This window comes from Anomaloglossus baeobatrachus, chromosome 1 (genome assembly GCF_048569485.1).
Source record: "Anomaloglossus baeobatrachus isolate aAnoBae1 chromosome 1, aAnoBae1.hap1, whole genome shotgun sequence".
NCBI lineage: Eukaryota > Metazoa > Chordata > Amphibia > Anura > Aromobatidae > Anomaloglossus > Anomaloglossus baeobatrachus.
The window spans coordinates 421658729-421685703 of record NC_134353.1 but is presented as its reverse complement, the minus strand read 5'-3'; the positions used below and the strand labels follow the sequence as shown (position 1 = coordinate 421685703).

The window sequence follows — 26975 nt, the reverse complement described above, 5'->3', positions numbered from 1 at the left end:
ACTCACCAGCAGTCTGTGTGGTTACAACCTTTGGTTTACAACGTGCTCCATCCCCTTTCATTGTATATGCAGCAACGGTGATAGAATAAGTCGTTTCAGGGTGAAGTCCATCTATAATCATTTCCTGTAAATTCAAAAAGATAGAAAACCTCTATCTGAATATAGGTGCGCTTATATTGGTTGACATTAGGAATTACCTCTATCAATCCAGCATGCATAAAATTAGGATAACAATGTTTCACAAATGAGTGCAACCTAGTTATACACGAATGAGCAAAATGATAGCAATGATTAGCACTTTTCACTTTCAGGTTCCATATCTCACATCCATTACAACTTAGAACATGAAACTCCCTACGTTTTCCAATCATCTTGGCTGTTTTATACATAAATTTGACTTGCAACTATTTAGCATAAGATTTAGCATGCAGATTCTTGTCATCTCACTGCATTGTTATGTTTTACTCCTAAAAATCTACATTTTAATTTTTATTATTTTGTTAGTATTTTGTAAATCCATTTTGGTTTCAACACTGCCTGAATCCTTCTGGACATGCTCTAGACAAAATTCAGGCAAGTCTTGACTGAAATCTGATACCATGTCTCTCGTACCTGTTCCCAATGTTGGTGCAAACTTGTTAATTAATTTGGGAATGTTTAAAGCTTTTTCTTCACCTCTACCCACAAGTGTTCAATTGGGTTGAGGTCTGGGGACTGTAGCACCTCTACTTCATTGTCATTAAACAATTTTTTCCACCAATCTCGACGTATACTTCAGGTTGTTGTCCTGCTGGAAAACTATATGTCCTTTTCATAACATAGTACTTGAGTCTACGAAGTAACTCGTCTTGTAGGATGCTCACATATACGAGCTAAAGATTAGTATTCAATGACTTTGGCTGTGAAACAACCCCATATCATCAGGCTTGCTGCATAAAACTTTGTCCACTTTTTGTACTTTTTTGAAAACTCAAGCCAAAGTTTCTTATGATGATATTGTAGTTGAGACTTCTTCACTTTTTTGGGGCCACCATTCAAGACATTAGTAACATGCATCGCATGGTGTTTGCATGGACGTCTATGATCTCACTATTATGAAGCATACCAGCCATCTCCACTGGAGTGTTTGTCGCACCTGAACTGATAGACCTTGTGATGAGCTGCCTTGTTGACTCTGATATTTTGCCTGGACATCCACCTCTTGGCTTTTCAATGGATGGACAGACTTAATTTCATACTCTTCCAACTGTCATGGCACTCACAAGTTAAAGTTTGGCAATTTTCTTGGACGAGAGACCACTAATGATAAGCTAGATGGTGTTGTTTCTCTTTCCTTGGGAAATCTTCAAGGCTGCTCCTCGATTTGAACCAGTGACCTTTCAATTGGCAATCAATCTAATAAAACACTGAGCTATTAGGGAATGTGAGAACAGGTTTTAATCTGTAGCATAAAGGAAGAAATATATTTTTGCACTAATAGGAGCAAAATAGTAAAAATGTAGTGACATGACAAAAATCTGCATAACTAATCATGTGCTAAACAGTTGTCAGTCAAATTTATGTATGAGATAGCCAAAATGATTTTCTATAAAATGATGGTAGTCTCACATTTGAAGCTGTAGTGGATGGTGAAATATGGAGCCTGAAAGTCAAAAGTTCAAAACATTGTTACCCTTTGCTCGTTAGTTTACACAATATATATTTATTATATAATGATTTCAGTTGCTGATATAGCATTACCATATTCTACAAACATTACTATCACTCACTGTCCCTAATGGGGTCTACAATCTAGTCTATCCCATGGGAGGAAATCACTGCTAACCACTGAGCCATCTTTCTATCCACAAACTTATCATTACTGTATTGCAAATGAACTACTACTGTAAAATCTCCATATTAATAATATAAATAGTGTTTTATTGTAATATCTTAGAATGGGATTTGGTCTGCTTATGGAGTCTTGGAGCTAGTAGTTGGTATTCAGGATTGAACTCATACCACGGTGACATTTTCAGATACAATATCCATGTTAATCATTATTACCCCTCTCCAAAACAAACTTACGGTAATTGTTAATGTGGTGCCCCTGAGTGTCAGGTGCCACAGGGTACTACAGCTAACCCCAGATTCCTGGAAGACCAGTTCTGGTAAACACCACAACACACACACAACCCATGCCCTTTTTCCCCAGACTGGGTAACAGGCTAGAGATGGACCTGATAGATGGCCACCTATTGGTTGGGACTCATCCAATCCACTAGTCAGAGACCTGGGAAGAGGGAGGGGATAGTCAGTGGAATGGACGAACGACGGACTTCTTGTCAGGGAGAGAGATAGTGAAAAGACAGACAGTCAGTCAGAAGTTAACGTGCTGACAGAAAGTGTAAAGTGACTTGCTGAGTAAAAGGAGTATGGTTGCCAGGAAGAGTACGGCGTGAGTACTCACTGGATTGAGCACCAATGGGGCACAGAGCCCTAGTTCAGAAAGACGCTTCAGGCTCACCTGATAACAATCTGCCCGGTGAGGGGACCATTAAGGACCTTACCGACGTTAGTGTCCGGGGCACAGCAGCAAAGAGGGAACCTGGAAACGGGGACAGAGGTCCGACCCAATAAAGGTTCAAGCTGCCTAATGTACGGGCCAGGACGGAGACAACAGGAGGAGACCCCAAAATGCTCCAGGCCACGGGGACCCACCAACTACAAACGGGTGCATGGAAGTAAAGCTCACCAGTTCACTACACTGGCACTGGAACAAAGGGAATACCGGATTGGTAAAGAGCAGCACCAGCCGGGTTGCAGCAACTCCAGACCAGTGAGTAAAGCACAAGTTAAACCGCAGCCCCTGTGTTGTCTGAATTCTTCCTACACCTCTGCATCTATACATACAACCACCATCATCCTCCATTGGGAGCTTTACTTACGGAGGGGCATCACATCTAAGCTGCCTAATACCACCAGCCCCAGCAGTGAGAAACTTTGCAGCGGTGGCTTTTCCCATATAGCTTCATATCGCAAGTGGCGTCATGAAAAACACTTTATTTTCATTTGTCCCATGTAAAATATCCCCTTTTAAGTGACCCCAGGATCACGAAACCAGGCAACGGCCACCCAGTGATACGTCCCAGCGAATACAAGGCCCGGGACCGAGTACCTCAAAGCCCTGGGGTGCATCATTATTATGTATTGTTATGTATTTAAGTTGTTCTACAATCCATGAGTTATTCCACATTTTACCGATTAAATCTGGCTCCACAATAGGGCAACAATTATTACTTTACACAGTTATCACCCCTCTCCAATGTTTAATTGCCATAAAGAAGCTAAGACAAAAATGACTTGTAACACTAATAGTTTCCACATAAATTACAATGTGCCCAGCCACAAAATTACATAATACCATAAAATATTATATAGTGGTAGGCAGTGGCGTAGCAACTGCTTTTGCCGCCCGAGGGCGGTCGTCAACTTTGCCGCCCCCTCCATTGGAGAGGGGTGAGGGGAGGGAGGGTGGAAGGTGAGATTGAGGATAGCTACCTTACAGGATGGATCTAGACAGCAGGATCACAGCAGATGGAGGAGGCAGCAGATGGAGGAGGGTGAGAGGTGGGGGAGGGGGCAGCAGATGCAGGAAGGTGAGAGGTGGTAGAGAGTGGGCAGCAGATCGGGGAGGGGGCAGCGGCTGATGGGGAGAGCGGTGACGGATGGAGGGGGGCAGCGGCTGATGGGGAGAGCGTTGGCTGATGAAGGCGGGCAGCGGCTGATGAAGAGAGCGGTGGCGGATGGAGGCGGGCAGCGGCTGATGGAGAGCAGTGGCGGATGGAGGGGGGCAGCGGCTGATGGGGAGAGTGGTGGCGGATGGAAAAGGAGGCAGCAGAAAGGAGGAGGGCGCAGTGGTGGATCGGGGGCACTTACCAAATGGCACTTGCAGGGATCACTCTCCTCAGCTTTCACGGATGGAGTGAAACTGAGGGGAGTGGTCACCTACAGGTCACCGGCCCCCAGATCCAAGGTGATTGGAGAGATCGGTCACAAGGCCAATCTCTTCAATCAGAGCTGGGGGCGGGTGAAACAAAGTTCACCCAGCTCCAGCCAATGATCAGTGCTAATAGTGTGTTTGAAAAAGGCTCACTATTAGCCGAATGCGTAATTTACGCCTGTATGCCTATATGGAATAAACTCTTGTAAATTCCAGATTTGGAGTGCTGGTCCTTTGTTCAAGCTATATTGACGATGCCTTCCTCGGACACGTGCACCTTGGATTGTGTGCAGCCTGGAACACTTGTTTCTACTTCTTTTATAGGATGATGGAGTGGAGGCACTATTAGATCAAAAATCTAAGCATCAGCTTACAAATGTATGCAGCTCTGGCAAAAACTAAGAGACCACTTCCAAATTTTTTGTTTTTCAGATTTTTCTCTTTATAGGTATATTTTTGAGTAAAATATAAATTGTTTTCTTATTCTATAAACTGCTGACAACATGTCTCCGAATTTCCAAGCAAAAAATTTTGTATTTATTTTCTGAAAATGAGAAATGGTCAAAACACCAAAAAAAATGCATTGCTTTCAGACCTGAAATAATGCAAAGAAAACAAGTTCATAATCATTTAGAAACAACAATACTAATGTTTTAACACAGGAAGGGTTCAGAAATCAATATTTCGAGGAATAACCATGATCTTTAATCCCAGCTTTCATACGCCTTGGCACGCTTTCCATCAGTCTTTCACACTGCTATTGGGTGACCTTATGCTACTCTTGGCGCAAAAATGTAAGCAGTTCTTCTTTGTTTGATGGCTTGTGACTATCCATCTTCCTCTTGATTACATTCCAGAGGTTTTCAATGAGGTTCAAGTTTAGAGATTGTACTGGCCATGACAGGGTTTTGATGTGGTGGTCCTTCATCCACATATTGATTGACCTAGCTGTATGGCATGGCACATTGTCCTGCTGGAAAAACCAGTCCTCAGAGTTGGGGAACATTGCCTGAGTAGAAGGAAGCAACTGCTTTTCAAGGATAACCTTGTATACGGCTTGATTCATACCTCCTTCGCAAGGATTAACCTGCCCAATTCCAGCCTTGCTAAAGCATCCCAAGATCATCACCGATCCTCCACCAAATTTCACAGTGGGTGCAAAACACTGTGGATTGTATGCCTCTCTAGGTCTCCATCTAACCATTAGATGACCAGGTGTTGGGCAAAGCTGAAAATTAGTAAAGAAAATTCAACAAACATCTTTGTGAAGGACGTATGACTCAAGCCGCATATAAGGTTATCCTGAAAAAAACAGTTGCTTACTTCTGCTCAGGCAATGTTCCCCAACTCTGAGGACTGTTTTCCAGCAGGGCAATGTGCCATGCCACACAGCTAGGTCAATCAATGTGTGGATAAAGGACCACCACATCAAAACCCTGTCCTGGTCAGCCCAATCTCCAGATTTGAACCTCATTGAAAACCTCTGGAATGTAATCAAGAGGAAGATGGATAGTCACAAGTCATCAAGCAAAGAAGAACTGCTTACATTTGTGTGGCATAAGGTCACCCAAAAGCAGTGTGAAAGACTGGTGGAAAGTATGCCAAGATGCATGAAAGGTGTGATTAACAATCATGGTTATTCGACAAAATATTGATTTCTGAACTCTTCCTGACTTAAAACATTATTAGTATTATTGTTTCTAAATGAGTATAAACTTGTTTTCTTTGCATTATTTCAGGTCTGAAAGCAATGCATTGTTTTGTTATTTTGACCATTTCACATTTTCAGAAAATAAATACAAAATTTTTCGCTTGGAAATTCGGAGACATGTTGTCAGTAGTTTATAGAATAAAAAAAATTACATTTTGCTCAAAAATATACCTACAAAGAAAAAAATCAGAAAAACTGAAAATTTGGAAGTGGTCTCTTAATTTTTGCCAGAGCTGTATACCAGATTACAAACAAATCTTGTCACCAGCTGGTTGACTAGATATAAGAACAAAATAATTGGCCCACAATTGGTAAAACGGTAGCAATCATTTAATTTTAGTCTTAAGTTATTCAAGGTCTATATCAAGCTTTATATAGACAGTTTTTTAGTAAGAGGATCAACATATTTTACTAATCTCTAGTTTACAATGTGAAAAACAATTAGAGGAATAAAAAGGAGTGACAGCCGACACCACCAAAGATGTGATTGCCCAGTTTCCAAATTAAATGCTATCACAGTCTGTGGCCGAGACAATCTCATCTTTGGTGTCGGCTGCTCCTCCTTTTTATCCCTCTAGCTGTTTTTCATATTACGACTTCCAGGGCTCAGGGCTACCCATGTGGAAGCACCACGCTGACCCCAGAGTATTGAAGACTTTATTATTTATGTGAGTGGCTCAAACGCCACTCACAAATTGTGAGTTTATTTGCTGTTTATTGCTCCTTTCCCTCTACTATCTGATCAAATGCTGCACAGTTCAGCCTTTTTTTGTTTCTCTAGTTTACAATGTGGTCATGTGTGCATCAAGGAAAAAATGCAAAGAAAAGAAAACCAAAATTACCTCTAGGTGCTATAACGTGGGTACTTTGGTAAGCACCAGTTCACCATTCTCTGGTAAGCATCAGCAGCAGCACTTATAAATCCCATTTCTTTATTTCCTAAAATACCTACATATGTTGGGCCCACACAGAAAACAAACCCAGGATATAGTAACCTAGTAAGGTAGGTCAGCCCTGTAGCTGCCCAAGAAGAATGGGAGTGGCACTTTCACATATTTGCAGATATATTTATTTACCAAATATTCCCACAAGTGTACAGCGCTAAGTGTACACCATTTATACTATAAGGAAGGGAACGAGATTGGGAGAGATGTGTGGATATCTAAAATGTAACTTTTATTAATTATTGTATTAAGATATTACTATAATTTTTATTTTAAAAATGTTCACAATCTATTAGTCTTATTAGGACGGAGTAGACTTGTACCCCAATTTAGTCCCAATATAAAATGATATGCTAGGCAGTAATAAGTCTCTCTGTTTTAATACAGAATGTATTAAGTCTAACTGCAAGATGGTATATTGGATATATTCAGTGTTATTATAACTAGCACCTTAGCCTTTTTAATGCGCAGCTCAAGCGTGGTCAGCGCTGTAGTAGTGCGGTGTTATTGAGTGGCTAGTAGTAATATATGTGCAGTTTTCACATACGAGGGAACGCTAATTGATACATTTTGAATCGCTAGTAGTCATTATTTATAAGTATTGAAATAATGGAGATATTCATAGTCACTGAACTCAGCATACATTGTTAGATTAGAGCTGCAAGCAAGCAGGAATGTTAAGCTTGCTAAAGTGCTGTTACAATAAACGGTTAGTCATAGGTGCAATTAGAATAGACTTACGAGCAGCAGTAGTGAGCGCCATTGCTGTGAGTGCACTATATATTAGCCACTTTTAGCTCAGTGCCGTGGGTTGGCAATGAGCATTAGTAAAGCACTTGGTCATGGGTGCAGTCAGGGTTAATTTACAAGCGACATTGTAGAGCGCTGTATCTATGGGAGCATTGTAGACTAGCCGCTTCTGGCTCATTACCGTGCATCTGCAATGAGCGCTAATAGAGAGATATGTGTAGTGACGGTGTACAGCAATTTACTGCGTATGTTGCAGTGTGCTCTATTCCTAAGACTATCAGGATGCTGTCCCATCACGCGTTTCAATAGTAAGACTATCTTCTTCTAGAGTACTAGAAGAAGACAGTTTCTGTTGAAACGCACTTTGGGGCAGCATCCTGATAGTTATAGGCATGGAGCACACTACAAAATACTTGTGAATAAGACTATACAGAGTCGAAACATGTAGGTTCACAACATTATTCTATGCGGCTATACTGCGATACTTGCCCACATTTTATCAATTATAAGTTTTGATAGACTATGCAGTTGCATTTTCTATTTGGGTCATCGCTGGATCTTTGCTACTTTCATTCATAATTTTATATTGGAACTGAATTGAGGTAGAAGTCCACTCCATCCTAATAAGACAAGATCAGGACAATTTTTTAAAATTAAAATTCTAATAATATTTTAATACACTCCCTAACAGAAGTTCTGTCACTTATCCATGTTATGTAAATAAAAGCTTATAACTTGGTTTTTGAATTCATCCATTGGTTTTATAAATTACTTTTTTGAAGGCTGAAACCCTCCCAAATTTGGCTTAGGTTATGAAAATAAAGTTGCTGCAAAGCTGAAATATTGATCATTTAATGAACACAGAAAGGTCAGATTTTGCCAAGACAAAAGTTTTGTCGCCTTGTCATATAATGCACCCAATCCTAGTTTACATCCTCACCTGTGCTCACTAAATGATCGCTTAATTAGTGGGTGTGTATAAAACGAAACCCAGCACCCTAGACCTTCACTTGAACTGCAACTTGACCTCTGACAACATGACAAAAATCCACCCTGCGACCAAAGCCTTGATTATGAAGAAGCTGAAGACCAGATCCACTCCAGAGGTGGCTGGCACCATTAATGTGTCTCAGCGTCAAGTACAAAGAATTAATAAAAGATTTGAAGAGACTGGAGATGTTTTTGACAAGCCCAGGTCCGGCAGGCCCCACAAGACAACTGCGCAGGAGGAACATTTATTGGTTAGGAAATCCAAAGCCAGCCCCTCTTCCACTGCAGCAGAGCTCCAAGAGGCCAGGTCACCCCAAGTCCCTGTGTCAACTAGAACAGTTTGTAGGATTCTGTCTCGAAATGGCCTCCATGGTCAAATCAGTGACCAGAAGCTAGCACTAAACAAAAGGCAAATAAAAAAAACGTGTGGCATTTGCCAAGTCCCACAGCCTGCTAAACAGATGGATGCTTGAAAAGTGGCAGAAGGTGGATTTCTCTGATGCATATTCAGTTGAATTACACCACAGCCGCCGCAAATACTGCAGGAGACCTACTGGAGCCCGTATGGAGCCAAAATACACCCTGAAAACAGTTATGTTTGGTGGTGGAAAGATCATGGTCTGGGGTTACATTCAGTATGGGGGTGTGCGAAACATTTGCAATGTGGAAGGCAATATCAATAGCCTAAAATATCAAGAAGTATTAGCTACCTCTTACATTCCCAATCATAAAAGGGGTCAAATTCTGCAGCAGGATGGTGCTCCATCTCATACATCCATCTCTACAACAAAGTTCCTCCTGGCAAAGAAGATCAAGGTGCTCAAGTACTGGCCTGCCCAGTCACCAGACATGAACATCATTGAGCATGTTTGGGGTAGGATGAAAGAAGATGCTTGGAAAACAAAATCAAAGATTCTAGATGAACTCTGGGAGGCATGTAAGACTGCAGTCTTTGCTATTCCTGTTGACTTCATCAATAAAGTGTATGAATCATTGTTGAACCGCATGGATACAGTCTTTCAAGCTCATGGAAGTCACACAAAATATTAAATATGGCTCTAATAGCACCACAACTTCATTCACCAATGTTATGCAACATATCTTTGTATTAGAAGTTAATTATTTGTTTGAATTTCACATTACTTTCTTGGGGCGACAAAACATTTGTCTTGCCAAAATCTGACCTTTCTGTGTTCATTAAATGATCAATATTTCAGCTTTGCAGCAACTTTATTTTTATAACCTAAACCAGATTTGGGAGGGTTTTAGCGTTCAAAAGAGTAATTTATAAAACCAATGGATGCATTTATAGTCAGGTTATAAGCTTTTATTTACATAACATGGATAAGCGACAGAACTGTCAGGGAGTGTACAATTAACAAAGGTTACATTTTATATTTCCATACATCGCTCCTAATCTTGTTCCCTTCTTTATTATAATACACATATTTGCAAAGCATTGGAAGTGTTGCACAGGATCTTGACGGACCCTAAAGGTACTGTCACACATAACGAGATCGCTAGCGAGATTGCAGCTGAGTCACCGTTTGGTGACGCAGTAGCGATCCCGTTAGCGATCTCGTTATGTGTGACACTTACGAGCGATCAGGCCCCTGCTGTGAGATCTCTAGTCGTTACTGAATGGTCCAGGCCATTTTCTTCAAAGGCGATGTCCTGCTGAGCAGGACACATCGCTGTGTTTGACACTGTGTGACAGGGTCACAGTGACTGCTGAGATCGTTATACAGGTCGCTACTGCGATCTGTATTGTTCCTGCATCGCTGGTAAGATCTCACTGTGTGACATCTCACCTGTGACCTCCCAGCGACTTACCTGCGATCCCTATCAGGTCGCATTGTTTTCGGGATCGCTGGTAAGTCATTGTGTGTGACTGGGCCTTAAAGAAAATATGGCTAAGCAGTTGAAGGATAGTCAAACAGACTTATCATCAAAGGTGAGTCACTCATACAGATCATTAAAGGTAAGTGGACATTTACACTGCAAGATAATCGTGAACCAGCTATGTTAACAAGATGCTGATCACCCATTGAATAAGCAAAATGCTTGTTCATCAACTAAAATGATCTTTTGTGCAGCACAAAAAAAATCATTGTTCTCGGCGGTGCATCGTCCTATGTACACAGGTCTCATACTATTATGACCACGGAAGCCTCTGTGCACTGAGCATTCAAGTGTAAACAGGTATTTAAGTGACCACCCCTCAGAGGTCGTATTGTGCCACCGGTAAGTGCATGTAAACGGACCTTAAGTCATGCCTATGTAGTCACACGCTATAAGAATTAGAATATTATAATAATACATTTGATAGACTTGGCTGAAGGAAGAACCCCAGAGTTGCTCATATAGATCGATGATTACAGATAATTTTAAATGGAACCAGGCAAGAACAGGAGCTTCAACTGCACCTCCCATAGTGCCTACTACCATTATGTATCAAGGATGTATTTTGAAAAATTGAAAGCTAGCAAAGCGACATCACAAGGCTTATCATATATTATAAATGTATGAAAGGCAATGAAAAAAAAAAAGGCACAAGAAAAAAAATAAGGGAGGGTGAATATATTATCAAAAAAATAAGAAAACTAGCAGAAATTTCTAAAATTGGTTTATAACACAACATAATTATATAAATTAAAGTGTACCTCAACCAATGTCTTTAAATTAGTATGTGGGTCTGTCAGTCTCTAAAAAGTGATTGTGCTACTCTGACTATTTTTTTTTACTAAAGTTTATTTAGCTTTTATTTAATGTGAAAAGGACATCGCCTTGATATTTTCTGACATTGTGCTATTTTACCAGTCAAAAATACTCTACCTTCAAATACCAATATGAACAATGTAGGCAGATACAACTGTTCTTTAATACATTTGGTCAGTTCCATTTGTTTACCTTAAATGGAGAGAATTGACAAATGTAAACCAAAATTGGGAGTACAATGGGGATATTTATGAAGGTTATAAGTACCAGACTTCTAGTGCATTTTGCATCATGGCTTGCACTACTGTAAATTAATTACACAGTTAGGTCGGTCCAGAAATATATTGGACAGTGACATAAATGTTGGCACTTTAGCTGTTTAGTCAAGATTCAGTTATATAATCAATATGGACTGTATGTAAAGACTCAGGTTTAATTTATGGGTATTCACATCCAAATTGGAATAAGAGCTTAGAAATTACAGCTCTTTAAAATGTAGCTGCTTGTTTTTCAAGGGACCAAAAGTAACTGGACGATTATATCAAAAGATTTTTTTTGGCTGCATGGGTTATCCCCTAGTTAATCCATCATCAATTATGCAGTTAGAAGGTTTGGTGCTGATCCCCGGTGTGACAATTGCATTTGGAAGCTGTTGCTGTGAACCTACAAAGGAGCTCTCAATAGAAGAGAAACAGCCCATCATTAGGCTAAAAAAAAAAAAAAAAAAAAAGAAGAATTCTATCTGATAGATAGCAGAAATGTTAGGAGTGACCAAATGAACAGAGCCCGCTAGTGAGCTTGGGAACTCAAAACGTCCTAGACTACAACAGTGACGAGTGACTGCAGAATCCTTTCCATGGTGAAGAAAAACAGTTCACATCCACCCAAGTGAAGAACACTCTCCAGGAAGTAGGTGTTTCAGTATCTAAGTCTAACATAAGAAAATACTTCATGAGAACAAATACAGAGGGTTCACCTCAAGGTGCAAACCATTATTCAACCTTAAAATAGGAAGGCCAGATTAGCCTTTGCCAAAAAACATCTAAAGAAGCCAGCCCAATTTTGGAAAATCATTCCTTGAACAGATGAAGCTAAGATCAGCCTATACCAGAATGATGGGAAAAAGAGAGTATGGACATGACTTTGAACCACTCATGATCCAAAAGCACAACACATCCTGTGTAACACATGGTGGAGGCAGTATGATGGCCGGACATGCATGGCTTCTAATGGCCCAGGGTCACTAGTGCTTTTTGATGATGTGACTGAAGATAGAAGGAGCCGGATGAATTCTGAATTGTACAGGGCTATATTTTCTGCTCAGATTCAACCAAATGCAGCATGATCCAAAGCTCACCACATCCTCTGTAAAACAATGAGCCAAAACATATTGCAAAAGTAACCCAGGAGTTTTTTAAGGCAAAGAAGTGTGCATTTCACATGCTTAGGACAAAATTTAAGGGAGAAAGATTCACAAACAAGCATCAACTGAAATCAGCTGCAGTATAGGCCTGGCAAAGCACCAGAAAGGAGGACATTCAGTCTTTGATGACGTCCATGGCTTCCTGACTTCAGGCACTCATTGCATGCAAAGAATTCTCTACACGGTATTACAAATTAATATTGTATTTATGATAAAGTCATTTGACCAATTACTTCTGAGCCCCTGAAATGAGGAGGCTTTGTAGAAAAATGATTGTAATTCCTAATTCATAGGATATTTGTGTTTAATCCCTTAAATGAAACCTGAAAGTCTACACTTCACTTGCATCTCAGTTGTTTCCTTTAAAATGAAAATAGTGCAATACAGAGCCCAAATCACAAAGATTCAGTCATGTGCTGAAAACTTCACCAACATCGTGCACATTTCAGGCACAAAGTAACACAACAAATAAGGGGAGTAAACGTAGACTAGACCGTGTAAAAATTTGCCAGATTTATCAGACAGTATGAACCACTATGATAATCTGGCACATTTTAAGACCTCTTAGTCTAAATTTGCACTACTGATTAGTCAGTATTGATACATCTGCTCCAATAAATGCTGGACTAAAGTCTTTTAAACAAAATGTAGTGTTATGTGCAGAGATTTGTATAATGGTTGAGGTATACTTTACTTTCTCAAACATGCATCAACATCAAGCCATGTTGTTGGAGCATTAGACAATACTTACATATTCAGCTGTGTCATCCTTCTCCCACTGATCAAGGAAAAGCAAATAGAGGAAGAAAGAGTGATATGAATTGCAAGTGTTTAAGAGTTTAGAGGGGCAAAAGAACAAAAGAAGTGGGAGTATTACATTATAGATGAACTCACACTAGTGACAATCAAAGGAGCACCCTGATGATGTCGTACTTATCAACTGAATTTGTATGCTCACAATAGTCATATTATTTATGGTTTTAACTGCTTATACACTCCTCAACATTGAAATTACAACTCCAAGAAGAAAAAGTTATGGAATTATGAAAATCCCAGAATCAATCGACATGTTAGGATCTAAAAATACTAAAAAAGGAGGAAACATTTTTCAAAACATATGGATGTATTCAGAATTGAGTATGAGTGCCACAGGCAGAAATACACACATTTACAGTCCAGATAATAAGTATTTCTCCCAAAAAATTACTGCAATTCCACATTTTGTTACACACATTGCTTTCCTTTGTGTGTATTGGAACAACAAAAAAAAGACAAATTAGACATATTTCACACAAAACCCCCAAAACACGATGGACAAAATTGGCACCCTCAACCCATATATTTGGTTGCTCGCCCTTTGGAATAAATAACTGCAATCAGTTGCATACTATGACCCATCAACAAGCTTCTTACCTTGTTTAACTGAAATTTTGGACCACCGTTCATTTGCAAACTGCTCCAGATTTCTCATATTTGAAGGCTGCTTTCTCCCAACAGCAATTTTATGATCTCTGCACAGGTGTTCAATGAGATATACATCCGGACTCATTGATGGCCACTTCAGAACTCTCCAACATTTTGTTTCCATTTTTTCTGGTTGCTTCTTGAGTATGTTTGAGGTCATTGTCCTGCTGGGAGGCCCATGACCTAGGATCCAAACTAAGCTTTCTTACACTGGGCAATACATTGTGATCCAAAATCCTTTGGTAATCTTCAGATTTCATGATGACTTGCTGTAATACTACTGTATGTTCTGAGGATTTCGATTGCGTTAGGGCAATGACAACAGAGACGAGTTCTTGGTACAAGATGTTATATAATATGTCACCACGGTAGATACACAACGGGAATAAACACAGTAAAACAACACACAAAACGGAGCGAAGGGGATTCCCGGGGCCACGCACCGGACTCCCCCAGGGAGACCACCAGAGCGAACCCCTGTACAGGGACTGTCCGGCAATCAACCCCGGAAGGCCTAAATGTGCGGCAGCCGGTACACAAGGGGCAAGTGGTATAGTCCAGGAGTGTCCGTACGGGATGATTGTCCAGAGTGGTTACGAACCGGGCAGAGTGCTGATCAAAGACGGCAGACGGAGTCCGGGCACAGCTTGAAGAAAACCGGGTATGGTCCAGAGTCAGTCGGTAGAGTTTCAGGAGAATCCAAGGCAATCAGGAAGTAGAAACAGCAAAGCAGGAGCACACAGCAAGCAGTATACTCAGGCACTGGACTGGGCTGAGAGGCGGCCTTTTAAGCAGCTGGACAGGAAGTAGGGCAACAGAACCTTAAACTCCATGTTAACTGAGGGCAAGCTCATTCAAAAGAGAACTGGAAAACCTGGAAACCTGACACTTGCACACAGTCAAGGTACCAAGTGAAATGGCAGTAAATCAACCCCAAGATGTCTTTGAACCTCCACCATATTGGACTGTAGGTACTGTCTTGTTTCCATTTTCGTTAAACAGTAGAATGATGTGCTTTACCAATAAGTTCTGTCTACGTCCCAGTAGTCCATAAGATGCTTTCCCCACAAGGATTTTGGCTTACTCACATACATTTTGGCAAACTGCAGTCTAGCTTTTTATGTCTCTGAGTCAGCAGTAGGGTCCTCCTGGCTCTCCTGCCATAGCGTTTCATTTCATTCAAATGTCAATGCATAGTTTGCTCTGACAATGATGCACCCTAAGCTTGCAGATCAGTTTGCATTTCTTTGGAACATGATTGGGGCTGATTATCTACCATCCAGACTTTACTGTGTTTCATCAGTTTTTCTCTGCCAGCCATGCTCATGGAGATCAGCTACAGTGCCATTGGTTTCAAATGTCTTGATTATGTTGCACACCATGGACAAAGAAACATCAAGCTCTCTGGAGATGCACTTGTAACTTTGAGATTGTTAATATTTTTTCAACAATTTTGATTCTCAAGTCTTCAGATATTTCTCGTCTGCTCTTTCTGTTCTCCATGCTTAGAATGGCACACAAAGACACACAATGCAAAGACTGAGTCAACTTCTCCCCTCTATACCTGGTTCAGGTGTGATCTTCATATTAATAATAACAAATGTACCCTCATCAAAAATTCTCTTTGTGGCATATAACTCAGCAAGATATACAAGAGAAACAAGAGGACATGAGCGAGTAAATTATGCCATGTAATTTTTTTATTAGATAAGTTTAAAATAAACTACATATGTTACTAAAAATGCTAATAGTCAGTGAAGATTGCTGACAATAGAAAGGACACCACTGTATACAATGGAACAAAGTATAGCGCTATGAAATATATAGTAGGTATACATGATAAAAAGCTATGCAGTTAGTGTAAATGTCCAGTAATCAGAATGTTGTTCAGCAGAGAATCAAAATATAAGTGATTCACATAACATTAAGCATAATGAGCAAAAATATACCAGTTAGAGAAAACAAAAGCACTTACTCATGTAATGCCGCTATGCTGTGGTGTCCTCGCCGCCCCCAAACGTTTCAAAAACTCTTCTTCAGGAGATGTGAAGAAGAGTTTTTGAAATGTGCATTGGGGCGGCGAGGACACCACAGCATAGCAGCAATAAATGAGTAAGTGCTTTTCTCTTCTCTAACTGTTATATTTTTTTCTTAATGTTATGTGAATCACTTATATTTTGCAACTCAGCTGAACTACATTCAGATTACTAAACATCTACACTAACTGCATAGCTTTTTGCCATATATACATACTATATATTTCATGGCAGTATACTTTGTCCAATTGTATACAATGGTGTCCTTACTATTGTCAGCAACCTTGACTGAATGATAGCATTTTAGTAATATATGTGGCATATTTTTAACTTATCTAATACATTTTTAATGTGGCATAACTTACTCATTCATGTCAAATGTTTCAGGTCTGATTTTCATCTTGCCCACATCTGTTACTTGCCACAGGTGAGTTTAAATGAGCATCACATGTTTGAAAAAAGTTGTTTACACACAATTTTGGAAAGGTGACAACAATTTTGTCTAGCACATTTTGGGGGATTTGTGTGAAATTAGGTCAATTTTGCCTTTTAATTCTCTGGGGGTTATTTTGTGTGTTGTTCCAATACACACAAAGGAAATAAACATGTATAACAAAACATGTGGACTTGCAATAATTTTCTGGGAGAAATACTTCATTTTCTGGAACAATTTCAAGGGCGCCAATACTTTCGGCCATGACTGTATACACGTTGGCTGTTATCAGTAAGGATACTAATGGTTCTCTAAGAAATGTTCTGCTACTCTGAATGCATTAGGGCATGTAAATCATCAAGATCCTTCAAGATCCAAAAGTTGAGAGTTTTCTTACAATTAGTGACCAATGACATCCCAGATGCACTCAATGGGGGACATTCTCAAGATGCTGCAGGCCATAGGACAATCAGGCTGCCCACAGTAGCAACATGTGGTTTAGTTGAATACAGCTATTGAGGCACTTTGGAGTAATGGCTGTACCACCGGTTCTACGGCCAAAACAATGTAATTCTGAACAGTTAGTGTACCTGGAAGGAAGACTAGTGGAAGCCGGCTACAATACATACTCACTATAATCCCAGGAGTAGGACAACTGTGAACGTCCCTCTTGAAAGCCTATTTATGGCATTGCACATATGGCCACCACATGAATTGTGCTATTATTGTGGCCAGATAAAAGCAGGACTCATTACTAAAGAGGATAGATCACTATTTCAGCCTACATTGTCGTCTTGCTCTGATAGCTTTGGTAGCGGTTGTGGTGATAGCGGTGGTGTGAGTTCAATGGAATACTTATAGCTAGACATCTGTCTTGTAGCATAATGTCATGCAAATGTAATCTGATAGTTTGTTTAGACATTGTTTGATGCCTTAGGCTTATTAAGTGATATACAATTTCACTTGTAGAATGGATCACTGCAATCTGCCGGTGCAGAGGCTCACATATGTGCATCTCTTGCTGTCATTACAGTTTTTCATTGTTCTCGTAATGACTGGGACATGCAACGTTGAACAGTGGTGACATGTCGGCTTACACACCTAGTGATCCTAGTGATCTGGAGCAGTGACAAACCATGGTGTCTAAGTTCAAGGATTCTGTTCCTTTCAGTTTGTTACTACTGGCATGTCAATGAGCAGGAGGCATAGCATAATCATCCCACAAATGTTGATCCAATTTTTGAGGTTTCATGTGTCTAAAAAATGTCCTCTCCATTTGACATTTTTGCTCCTCCCTTATACCACAGATCGGAGCTAGGTACCATCTGCGGATCACAGTGACACGTGCTACTTCCTCCATTTGAATAACTTTATAGCTTGTCCTTGGTGTTGTAACTTTTTTTTATTGAGGAGTGTACTTCATCTCATCTAACAATTTACATCAGTGTATCAGTGTTAGTTCATCAATTCTGTCAGTCAACTCTTTTACAAAAGTGCTCATCTTAAGTAGAAAAATATAATTTTTGCACATTGCATCCATTACTTGAATTGACAGAGGTCTACAGTTCCAGGTAAAAACCTTGAATGAAGACTGTTTCATACATTTTAGCAGCATAATCTGATCGTATTTCTTTCCTACTTTCCCATACTAGTCTAAGCAGTGTACATTACAGAAGCAGTGTGAACATGTGGCCTGTATGAAATCAATGTAGAAATCTGACTACATCTTCCCCAGAAGCTGAGTGACAAGCAATATGGAACCCCTTCTTGGTTTTATAAATATCCTGTAATCTCTGTTGTAGAAATCTAATTCTTCTCATTCTTGTCCTAAAGGCTTGTACAGTTATGTTAAGTACAATGTGGGAATTCTCTGATTACAATTGTAGCAAAAGCTCAGATCCGTTGGAGGCTCTATCCTAAACCTCTATCCAAGTGGACATCAAATAAAACAATGCAGGAATAGCTATTTGTGATATTACAATAACTGAAACTGCAAAGGAGCATGGACAAGCCATATTATCAATTAATGAGACATCCTTCACATGATGGATACAGCACAATGGCAGAAGTTTTGCAGAAGCACCGACAGCCCAGTATATCTATGAGGTTGGTACATTACTGTTGGCTTCCATCATGGATGGTCCAGTACAACTATTAGAAGTAATTCAGTACTGTAAAGCAATTTCATTGTCTAGTTCTACAGCAGAACGAATTAAAAATTCTAAAACATTCAAATAGAAGCCCCAACTCACACAGGGGTTTTTAACAGGTTATGGGCATAAAACATCTTCAAATATCACAAATTCTTTTGGTAGGAACTTTGGTGACTTTTGGCATTGTCACACCAGCCCAAGTCAGCTTTCCAAAGTGTGTGGAGCATGGGCGGCATGACCAATTACTAAGTCCGCTAATCTAATTCATGAAAGGTTATAACACTTAAAGCCAGTTTCACATAACTTAAACCAGAAATATGGTCCCTCATTGCAATAATTCCTGTCAGAGGTGCTCAAAATTTGTAAGATTAAGTGGCGTACATCTCTGTATGAATTAGGTGCATCTTACTCCAGTGGCCCCATTCAGTGACTGGTGTGCACAATGCTATTCTTAATTAATGGAGTCCAAAGTGTTTAAAAATATTTTAGAAAAGAAAGATTTTATTGAAAAAGTTCTAACTAAAGTAAAAAGTTGCAGATGAAAATTATAACTCCTTCCTCCACAAAAACTAAGCCTTGATAGGACTACACTAACAGAAAAATGTGTCTTTTGGATTGCCTAAAAGAATAGTTAAAGCCTTGCATCCTTAGGCTATGTGCACACGAAGCCTCTTTGTGGTGACCAAAAGGATGCACGTTTTTGGTCCAAAAAACCGCACCCTTGGCATGCATTTTTGCCACATTTTACTGCGATTTTTTTACAGCGTTTTTGCCCAGTGCGTTTTTTAAGTCAAATCTATTGACTGGTAGGGCTCAAAATTGCTGGCAAAAATGCAGAGAGAATTGACATACTGCATCTTTATGGTCACCACAAAGATGCAGCTAAAAAAAGCTTGCAAAAACACAGCGTGCACACAAGGCCTAAATGCTCCAAAGACAGCTTCTTTAAAGGATTAACATATTCCAAGAAAACACTGTCTTAAAACAGGTTCTTAAAGAGATTGTTCAATAGTAAAATATTTTAATTTTTTAGGCATAGATTGATTAAAGATAAAGGGATACATGATCTCTATGCCTACCATGTGTCTTTTGGTGGCAGCTTTGGGTGCAATGTCTGAAACCTGTAACTGACTGCAGCGGTTACATGACAAAAAGTGTGTCATTGAGTATTTCATCTGATGTTCAGTCCTTACAGGGCAGACACCACTTACTGAGCCAGTGGAAAAAGCCAAATGGGCCTGTGCTGCATGGAAGGTGAATATGCATCCGTATATTATTATTTTCCTAAATCCATGGAAAAAAACACATTATGTTACTGTCGGACAACCCTTTTAATGACAGTCCACACTTTGGACAAGTGCATTAAATATGACCAAATTTTGCCAGTCCATAAAAAGTAAAATGGTAGATCATCCGTCATCAAAGTAGAATTAAATGACTTTGATAAGAGTAGCCATGTCTGTCTGCTTATTACCTATATTTTCCAATATACTAAATTCAGTTTTACAGTTTTCTCAATATTTATCAACATAGGTTATGTTAATAAGTCAAATCATTACAAATTGGTTATTTTTTTTTCCAAATCTCTCACCTGAGCATCAGCCAGCATAACATCTCTTATGTGGGGAAGCCCTTTCGCTTCTCCATTTTCCATTTTAACATAGTGAATTTGGTAGCCTCGAATTTGCCCGTGTTGGCGGTTTTGAATAGGAGAACGCCAGAATACTTTAATGGCGGTCGAGTTGAGGACTTCTGCCTCAACTTTGCGTGGTGGAGCACTAGGCACTGAGGAGGAAAACAAAGTCTTTTTTTTTCACAGAAGATAAAATGGTTTTACGAGACAATGGAAAATAATACATTTGGTATTTATTACACGTTAGACATGAATCTCTAATTTACATAAAAGTTAAGAAGTAGTAAGAGTATAAAATTACCATCTTCATCAGTGCGTACAACAATGGGCGAGCTTTCAGGGCCAGGTCCCACAGCAGTATGCGCCACAACGGTGATACGATACTCTGTCCACTTTTCTAGAGCTTCTAAAAGGATTTCAGTTGTCTGAGGTGGAATGTCCTTCACTTCTTTAGGTACTGGGTCCTCGGAGTCCAAAGCACCATAATGCACGGTGTATCCAGCAAGAATGCCATTGTGACTCTCTGCGGGGGGTGGCTGCCAACTTACCAGTATTGTGGTGGACTTTGTGCTGACACACTTTACATCTTGAGGGGGGGCAGACGGTTCTATGAGAGGACAGTTAAGGGCAGGAGGGATAGGGCAAGCAGAGAAACAAAAGATGTGAAAGATAAAAAAATGGAACAGAAAAAAAAAGGAAAACAACTCAAAAAAAAATAAAAGGAAAACAACAAAACCACAAATGTTTAACTAAAATGTCAAAATGGAACATAATGGAAAATTATAACAAATTCCAGAATAAATGAATGAAGTGAAGTAAAATATGTTCTTGTTTTAAAAAGACGGTATTACTTTCCTAGCAGGATACATATTGATTTTGTACATGGCATACAAGGAGTCCACATCTTAAGAACTCCAATGGATTGACTAAATATAGGTGTTTTCATTAGTTACTTACTGATTGGTGATATTATCATAGCATATGCAGTTATTAATGTGGCATTATTTTTGGTGCAGGCCGGTATTTTATATTACTTTATATAATTTTGTCCTGGGCACTGTATACTTCTAGACTGTTTAGCTTGTGGCAGAGGCAAAATGTAGAAAGCAATAGCTTCTCACTGCATGTCTCCAATCACTGTAAATGACTGAGTACTATATGTAACGGGGTTGGCTATCTTTATTTTACTTATGTGTTGGTGCTTACTAGTATAGTATTACAGAAAGTCATCTCCCTAACACAGTTGCTTATAAAAAGAATAAGTAATCAGGGTTACAATTAGACAGAATTTTTACATTTAGACATGGACTATGGTTTTCATTATTTAGACATGCTCTATGTCTCTTATAATGGAACAAAACAAATAAAAATGGAAATGAATGACTACATAAAATGAGTAAATAACACTACAATTCTGTTTAGGTCCTTTTTGATTACCTACCTTTACATCATGAACAATTATGTAAGACTTTCTGACAATATTTGATAGAAAACATAAGATCAGACTCACCTTCTGTGGTTGGTTCAAATCATGCATCAATATCAAAATTTACATTAGCTCCTAAATTAATCATCTTTTTTTGGATTCAATGGAATCATTTTTACAGTTTTTTCAAAATAAACTATAGGTTTAAGTAAGAAAATAACATAAATATGGGTAATTATTGAAATTCCCATATTATATAATAGATATCATATTAAAACCAATCCACTGGAAGAATTCTGACCTCATAAATCTTTACATCAACATAACGACACAATTCTCCAACTCTGCCTAGCTCAAAAGATGCCATTTTGACCTCTTTCAGCCATAACCACGGGTCTCTTTGTGTTTGCTATTTTGAAAAAGATGCAAACCTGTATTTCTAATTCCAGTTCAAGACACAGAAGACCTTGACAAATCCAGCAATAAAAAATAAACCCTCCTGAACTTTCAAGTCTATGAACAATTCTGGGGCTTCACTTTTTACTCACCTCTTCTGCTTTACAGCAATCTGGCTGATGTCCATACTCAAAGAAATAGCTTTACTGGGCATTTAACCCATCAAGTACCAGCTGATTTGTACATTTCATGTGGAAAATATAATTTGGTTTTATGTTCTTGACCAATTAGATATTGCTTAAGTAAACTAATTAGTTGGCATTCTCTGTTCTGCTCTTGGTACTTAAAGAGTTAAAATACGGCTTCTTCAGAAAAAAATATAGATATACTTTACCTTTAGTTTAATGGATTTTACTTATATCTGTGGTGCTGTTAGCGCTTACAGTCTAGCAGGTGTAATAGAAGTGAGGTTCAAGGACAAAGAAGTTTTCTTAAAGCAGCACGGAGTGCACAGAAAGCAAGCTAATTTAAGGGAAAGTGTTAGGGGTGATGTAAAAATGGCATGCATGGAAAGCAAAGCATTGATGTTGAAAGAAAGAACAGACAAGATGGGCAGTACACTCTTCCCTCACAACACATACATACACGGTAAACAGTGATGAGTGACCAAAACCTAAGGAGGTCTGTACCAAGCTACACCAGCATATTCCCGTCAAGAGGTGTCTCCATGATCCAGAGGTCATCCAAAAAGGATTTTTCCACCCAATGATACCTTGGAAAGCTTGAAACTAATTTTTAATAATTATTTAAATGATTGATATTCACCATAGCCTTACAAATGCACTGCAATGTCTCAAGTGTTATACGGTAATAGTAAACCAATATCGGTTCTAGGGACCTGAAGCAGAGTGTGGGTAAAGTTATAAACGCGTTAATATCTTACAGTCATCTATAAAATGCATTCATGACCACTCCATAAGAATCCATAAAACATTGTGTTACAGAACTGAACCTATGAAAAAAAATAGATGAAAAATGGTGGCCTAAATTGTGAAATATCCTACTTATTAAAATAGCTGGGTGATTAACATAGGTGAAAAAGACAAGACGAAAAACAGAAGAGCTGCCACAGCCACTCATGCAGTGAAGAACAATTCATACAAAGGCAACAGTCTGTGAAAAGTCAGGTTTATTGCCATGAAGGGAACTCTCTCCCCACATTAACAGCAACATTCCAATCCATTAAACTAAAATGACCAAAATGTACACATTATATTGGGATTCACGTAATCAAAAAGACCTAAATGCACACTTTTTACATTACGAGAACCAAGTCCTGATAGCATGATGGATTCTGCTGGAAGACTAACAACAAATCACAAAGCGACATGGTCAGGCATGCTTATCGATGGAGAACCATCGCCATCCGCTTTTCACATGTTACTGTGTTTACACTGTATGATTTCATATTTTAAAACGGAAATATTCAGAATCAAGTAAAAATGATCTTAGGCCATGTGAAATGGAGAGTGTATAGGAAACATAATGGCTCTCCACTTTCTACTTAGTATTTTATTACCTATCTCTATGCTTTACAGGCTGCTTCAGGCTGTAAAGATAACATTATATTCAGTATTTTACACACTGTCCTTCCAGTTTTCATTATAATGCAACTGCTTCATGATCAGAAAGAGTTGTAACATTTCTCTTTATAGAGGTCATTGTTATTCTGATACGGAGGTATGGTGGCTAGCTGCAGACGCTAATTGAGGAGCTATAGTTTTGCTTACCCTTGTGCCATTCCCCCCTTTCTATTACAGGCTTTGGTAACAGCACAGTCTGTAATGCTATTTTTTGCAATGAAAATATTAGAACTGAAAAATCTCATTCATTATCATTTGCTGGGAACAAAACGTTACAGCAAAATTACCATTTTTTTGTTTTTTAAGACACAACAGATTATAAGACGCACCCTAAATTTAAAGGAGAAAAATAGGAAAAAAATAATTTTTAATGTTAGAATGAAGGTCTGTCTTATAATCCAAGTGCCTCTTATATTAACTCACCAGGGGGAAGAGGCGGTTGTGGAGCAGCTCAGGAAGGACATAGGAGGCAGGGTAGGTGATGCTGCGGGCTCAGATGAGTGGGTGTCGCAGCTCAAGAGAGTCAGTGTGCGGTGGGTCGGCGATACTGCGGGGTCGTGGGGTGTCACAGCAGTGGGCGCCATTGATCTGCCGGCGGGTTTGGAATAGGGGGTGTCACAGCTCAAGAGGGTCAGTGTGCGGTGGGTTGGCAATACTGCAGCCTCATGCAGCGAGCACCATTGACCTGCTGGCTCCATTGAATTGCCGGTGGTCTTTAAGAAAATGACTGCGGAGGTGGCGCGTGCGCAGATTGACGTGATGGACTTAAAAAAAATGGCCGCGAGTCCTATCTGCGCACACGCTGCCTCCGGAAACATTTTCTTGAAGTCCATCTCTTCAATTGCAGGTGATTCAAAGGACCCCGCAGATCAATAGCGCTCGCCGCCACGACACCCCACAAGCCCACAGTATTGCCAAGACACCGCTGCCACACACTGACCCTCTTGAGCTACAACACCCCCTCCTCTAAGCCCGCCGGCAGATCAATGGTGCCCGCCGCCGTGACACCCCACGAGTGCACAGTATCACCGACCCTGTGCCACCACTGTTTCCCCAGTAAGCAATATGCAGTTTGTGAGAAACACCCCCATTTTTCCACCAGTTTTAGGGCACAAACCGAAAAATTCTAATAATAATTATAAATCATTTTTGATTTTGTTATTGAGTACAATGCAGTAAAGGGTGCTTTACATGCTGCGACATCGCTAGCGATTGCTAGCGATGTCGCGAGCGATAGCACCCGCCCCCCCGTCGCTCGTGCGACATGTGGTGATCGCTGCCGTAGCGAACAATATCGCTACGGCAGCGTCAAACGCACATACCTATTCAGCGATGTTGCTGTGGCCGCCAAACAATCCCTCCTTCAAGGGGGAGGTGCGTTCGGCGTCACAGCGACGTCACAGCGGCGTCACAAAACGGCCGCCGAATAGAAGAGGAGGGGAGGAGATGAGCGGCCGGAACATGCCGCCCACCTCCTTCCTTCCTCCTTTCGGGTGGGCACAGGTAGGATTATGTTCGTCGTTCCTGCAGTATCACACACAGCGATGTGTGGTGCCGCAGGAACGCCGAACAACCTGCGGAATGAAACACCAACGACATTATGATTAGGAGCGACGTGTCAACGATCAACGATTTTTGCCGTTTTTGCGATCGTTGATCGTCGCTCCTAGCTGTCACACGCTGCGATGACGCTAACAACGCCGGATTTGCGTCACAAACACCGTGACCTTGATGATATATTGTTAGCGTTGTCGCCGCGTGTAAAGCACCTTTAAGAGTATCAAGTAAGCTACTAAACTGTGGTTGCCTCATAAGTAAGGTCCAGAAATATTTGGACAGTGACCGAATCTTCGTGATTTGGCCTTTGCCTGCAATTAGTCTTTATTTAAAAGGAACCTGAGATGCAATTGAAGTGGAGATTTTAAGGTTTAATTACATGGGTTGAACAAAATATCCTGTGAAATCTTTAGGAATTGCAACCATTTTTCCACATAGCCTCCTCATTTCAGAGACTCAAAAGTAATTGGATAAATTTACTTTACCATATATAAAATGGTAATTTCTAATACTTTACATATAATACTTTACAGTCAATGACTGCCTGAAGCCTGGAAGCCATGGATGTCACCAAACCTGGTTTCCTCCCCTATGAGGCTTTGCTGGCCTTTACTGGTGCTGACTTCAGTTGTTGCTTGTTTGTGGGCCATTTTGCCTTGTTTTGTCTTACGCCTGTGAAATCCATGCTAAATGGGGTTAATATCTTGTGATTGACTCACTCATACATTGCTTTGCCACTTCTTTGCCTTAAAAAACTCCTGGGTTGCTTTCACAGTATGTTTTGGGTCATTGTCCATCTGTCCGTCTAATCAACCTTGCTGCATTTGGTTGAATCTGAACAGAAAGTATAGCCCGTACATGTCAGAATTCATCTGACTCCTTCTGTCTTCAGTCACATCATCAATAAACACTGGTGACCCAGTGTCTTTGGAAGCCATGCATGCATGGCCATGGAAATGCCTCTACCATATTTTACAGAGGATGTGGTCACCTTTGAAACATGACAAATTCCAAGCCTTTTCCTTCTCATCTGCCCACAGAATGTTTTTCCAGAACAGGGTAAGCGTCTTTAGATGTTTTTCACAAAGTCTAATCTAGTCTTTTTATTTTTAATGCTGATTAATAGTTTGCACCTTGTGATGAACCCTCTGTATTTGCTCTCATGAAGTCTTCTCTTTATGGTAGACTTAGATACTGAAACATCTACTTTTTGGAGAGTGTTCTTCACTTGGGTGGATGTTGTGAAGGGATTTTTCTTCACCATGGAAAGCATTCTGTGATAATCCATCACTTGTTGTCTTCAGTGATGTCCAGTCCTTTTTAAGTTCACAAGCTCACCAGTTTGCTATCCCTCTGATGGATTTTTTTTTCAGCCCAATTAGGTTTGTGTTTCTCTTCCATTGAGAGCTCCTTTGACCACATGTTGTGGCTTCACAGCAACAGCTTCCGAATGCAAATGCCACATCTGTAATCAATTCCAGACCTTTTCCCTGCGTAATTGATTATAGATTGAGGAAATAGCCCATGCAGCCCAATAAAGAGCTTTTGAGATAATTGTCCAATTACTTTTAGTCCCTTGGAAGAGGCAGCTACATATTAAATAGCTGTAATTCCTAAACCCTTGCTCCAATTAGGATGTTAATACCCACAAATTAAAGCTGTCAATGCCTATGGGACCAAAAGTAACACATATTCACATGCCCCCCCCCCCAAGCA

General features: G+C 39.9%; 1 protein-coding gene across 1 annotated transcript in view; it reads right to left on the bottom strand.

Moving 5' to 3' along the window:
• The window catches only part of PTPRS (protein tyrosine phosphatase receptor type S), a 684599-nt gene that overhangs the window by 294940 nt on the left and 362684 nt on the right, over nt 1–26975 (bottom strand). Inside the window, exons 11-13 of the mRNA XM_075352599.1 lie at nt 20539–20844; nt 20196–20389; nt 7–124 (exon numbers count right to left, since the gene is read on the bottom strand). Of these exons, the coding sequence (XP_075208714.1) occupies nt 7–124; nt 20196–20389; nt 20539–20844 (618 nt within the window). The remainder of the gene's footprint in view (nt 1–6; nt 125–20195; nt 20390–20538; nt 20845–26975) is intronic.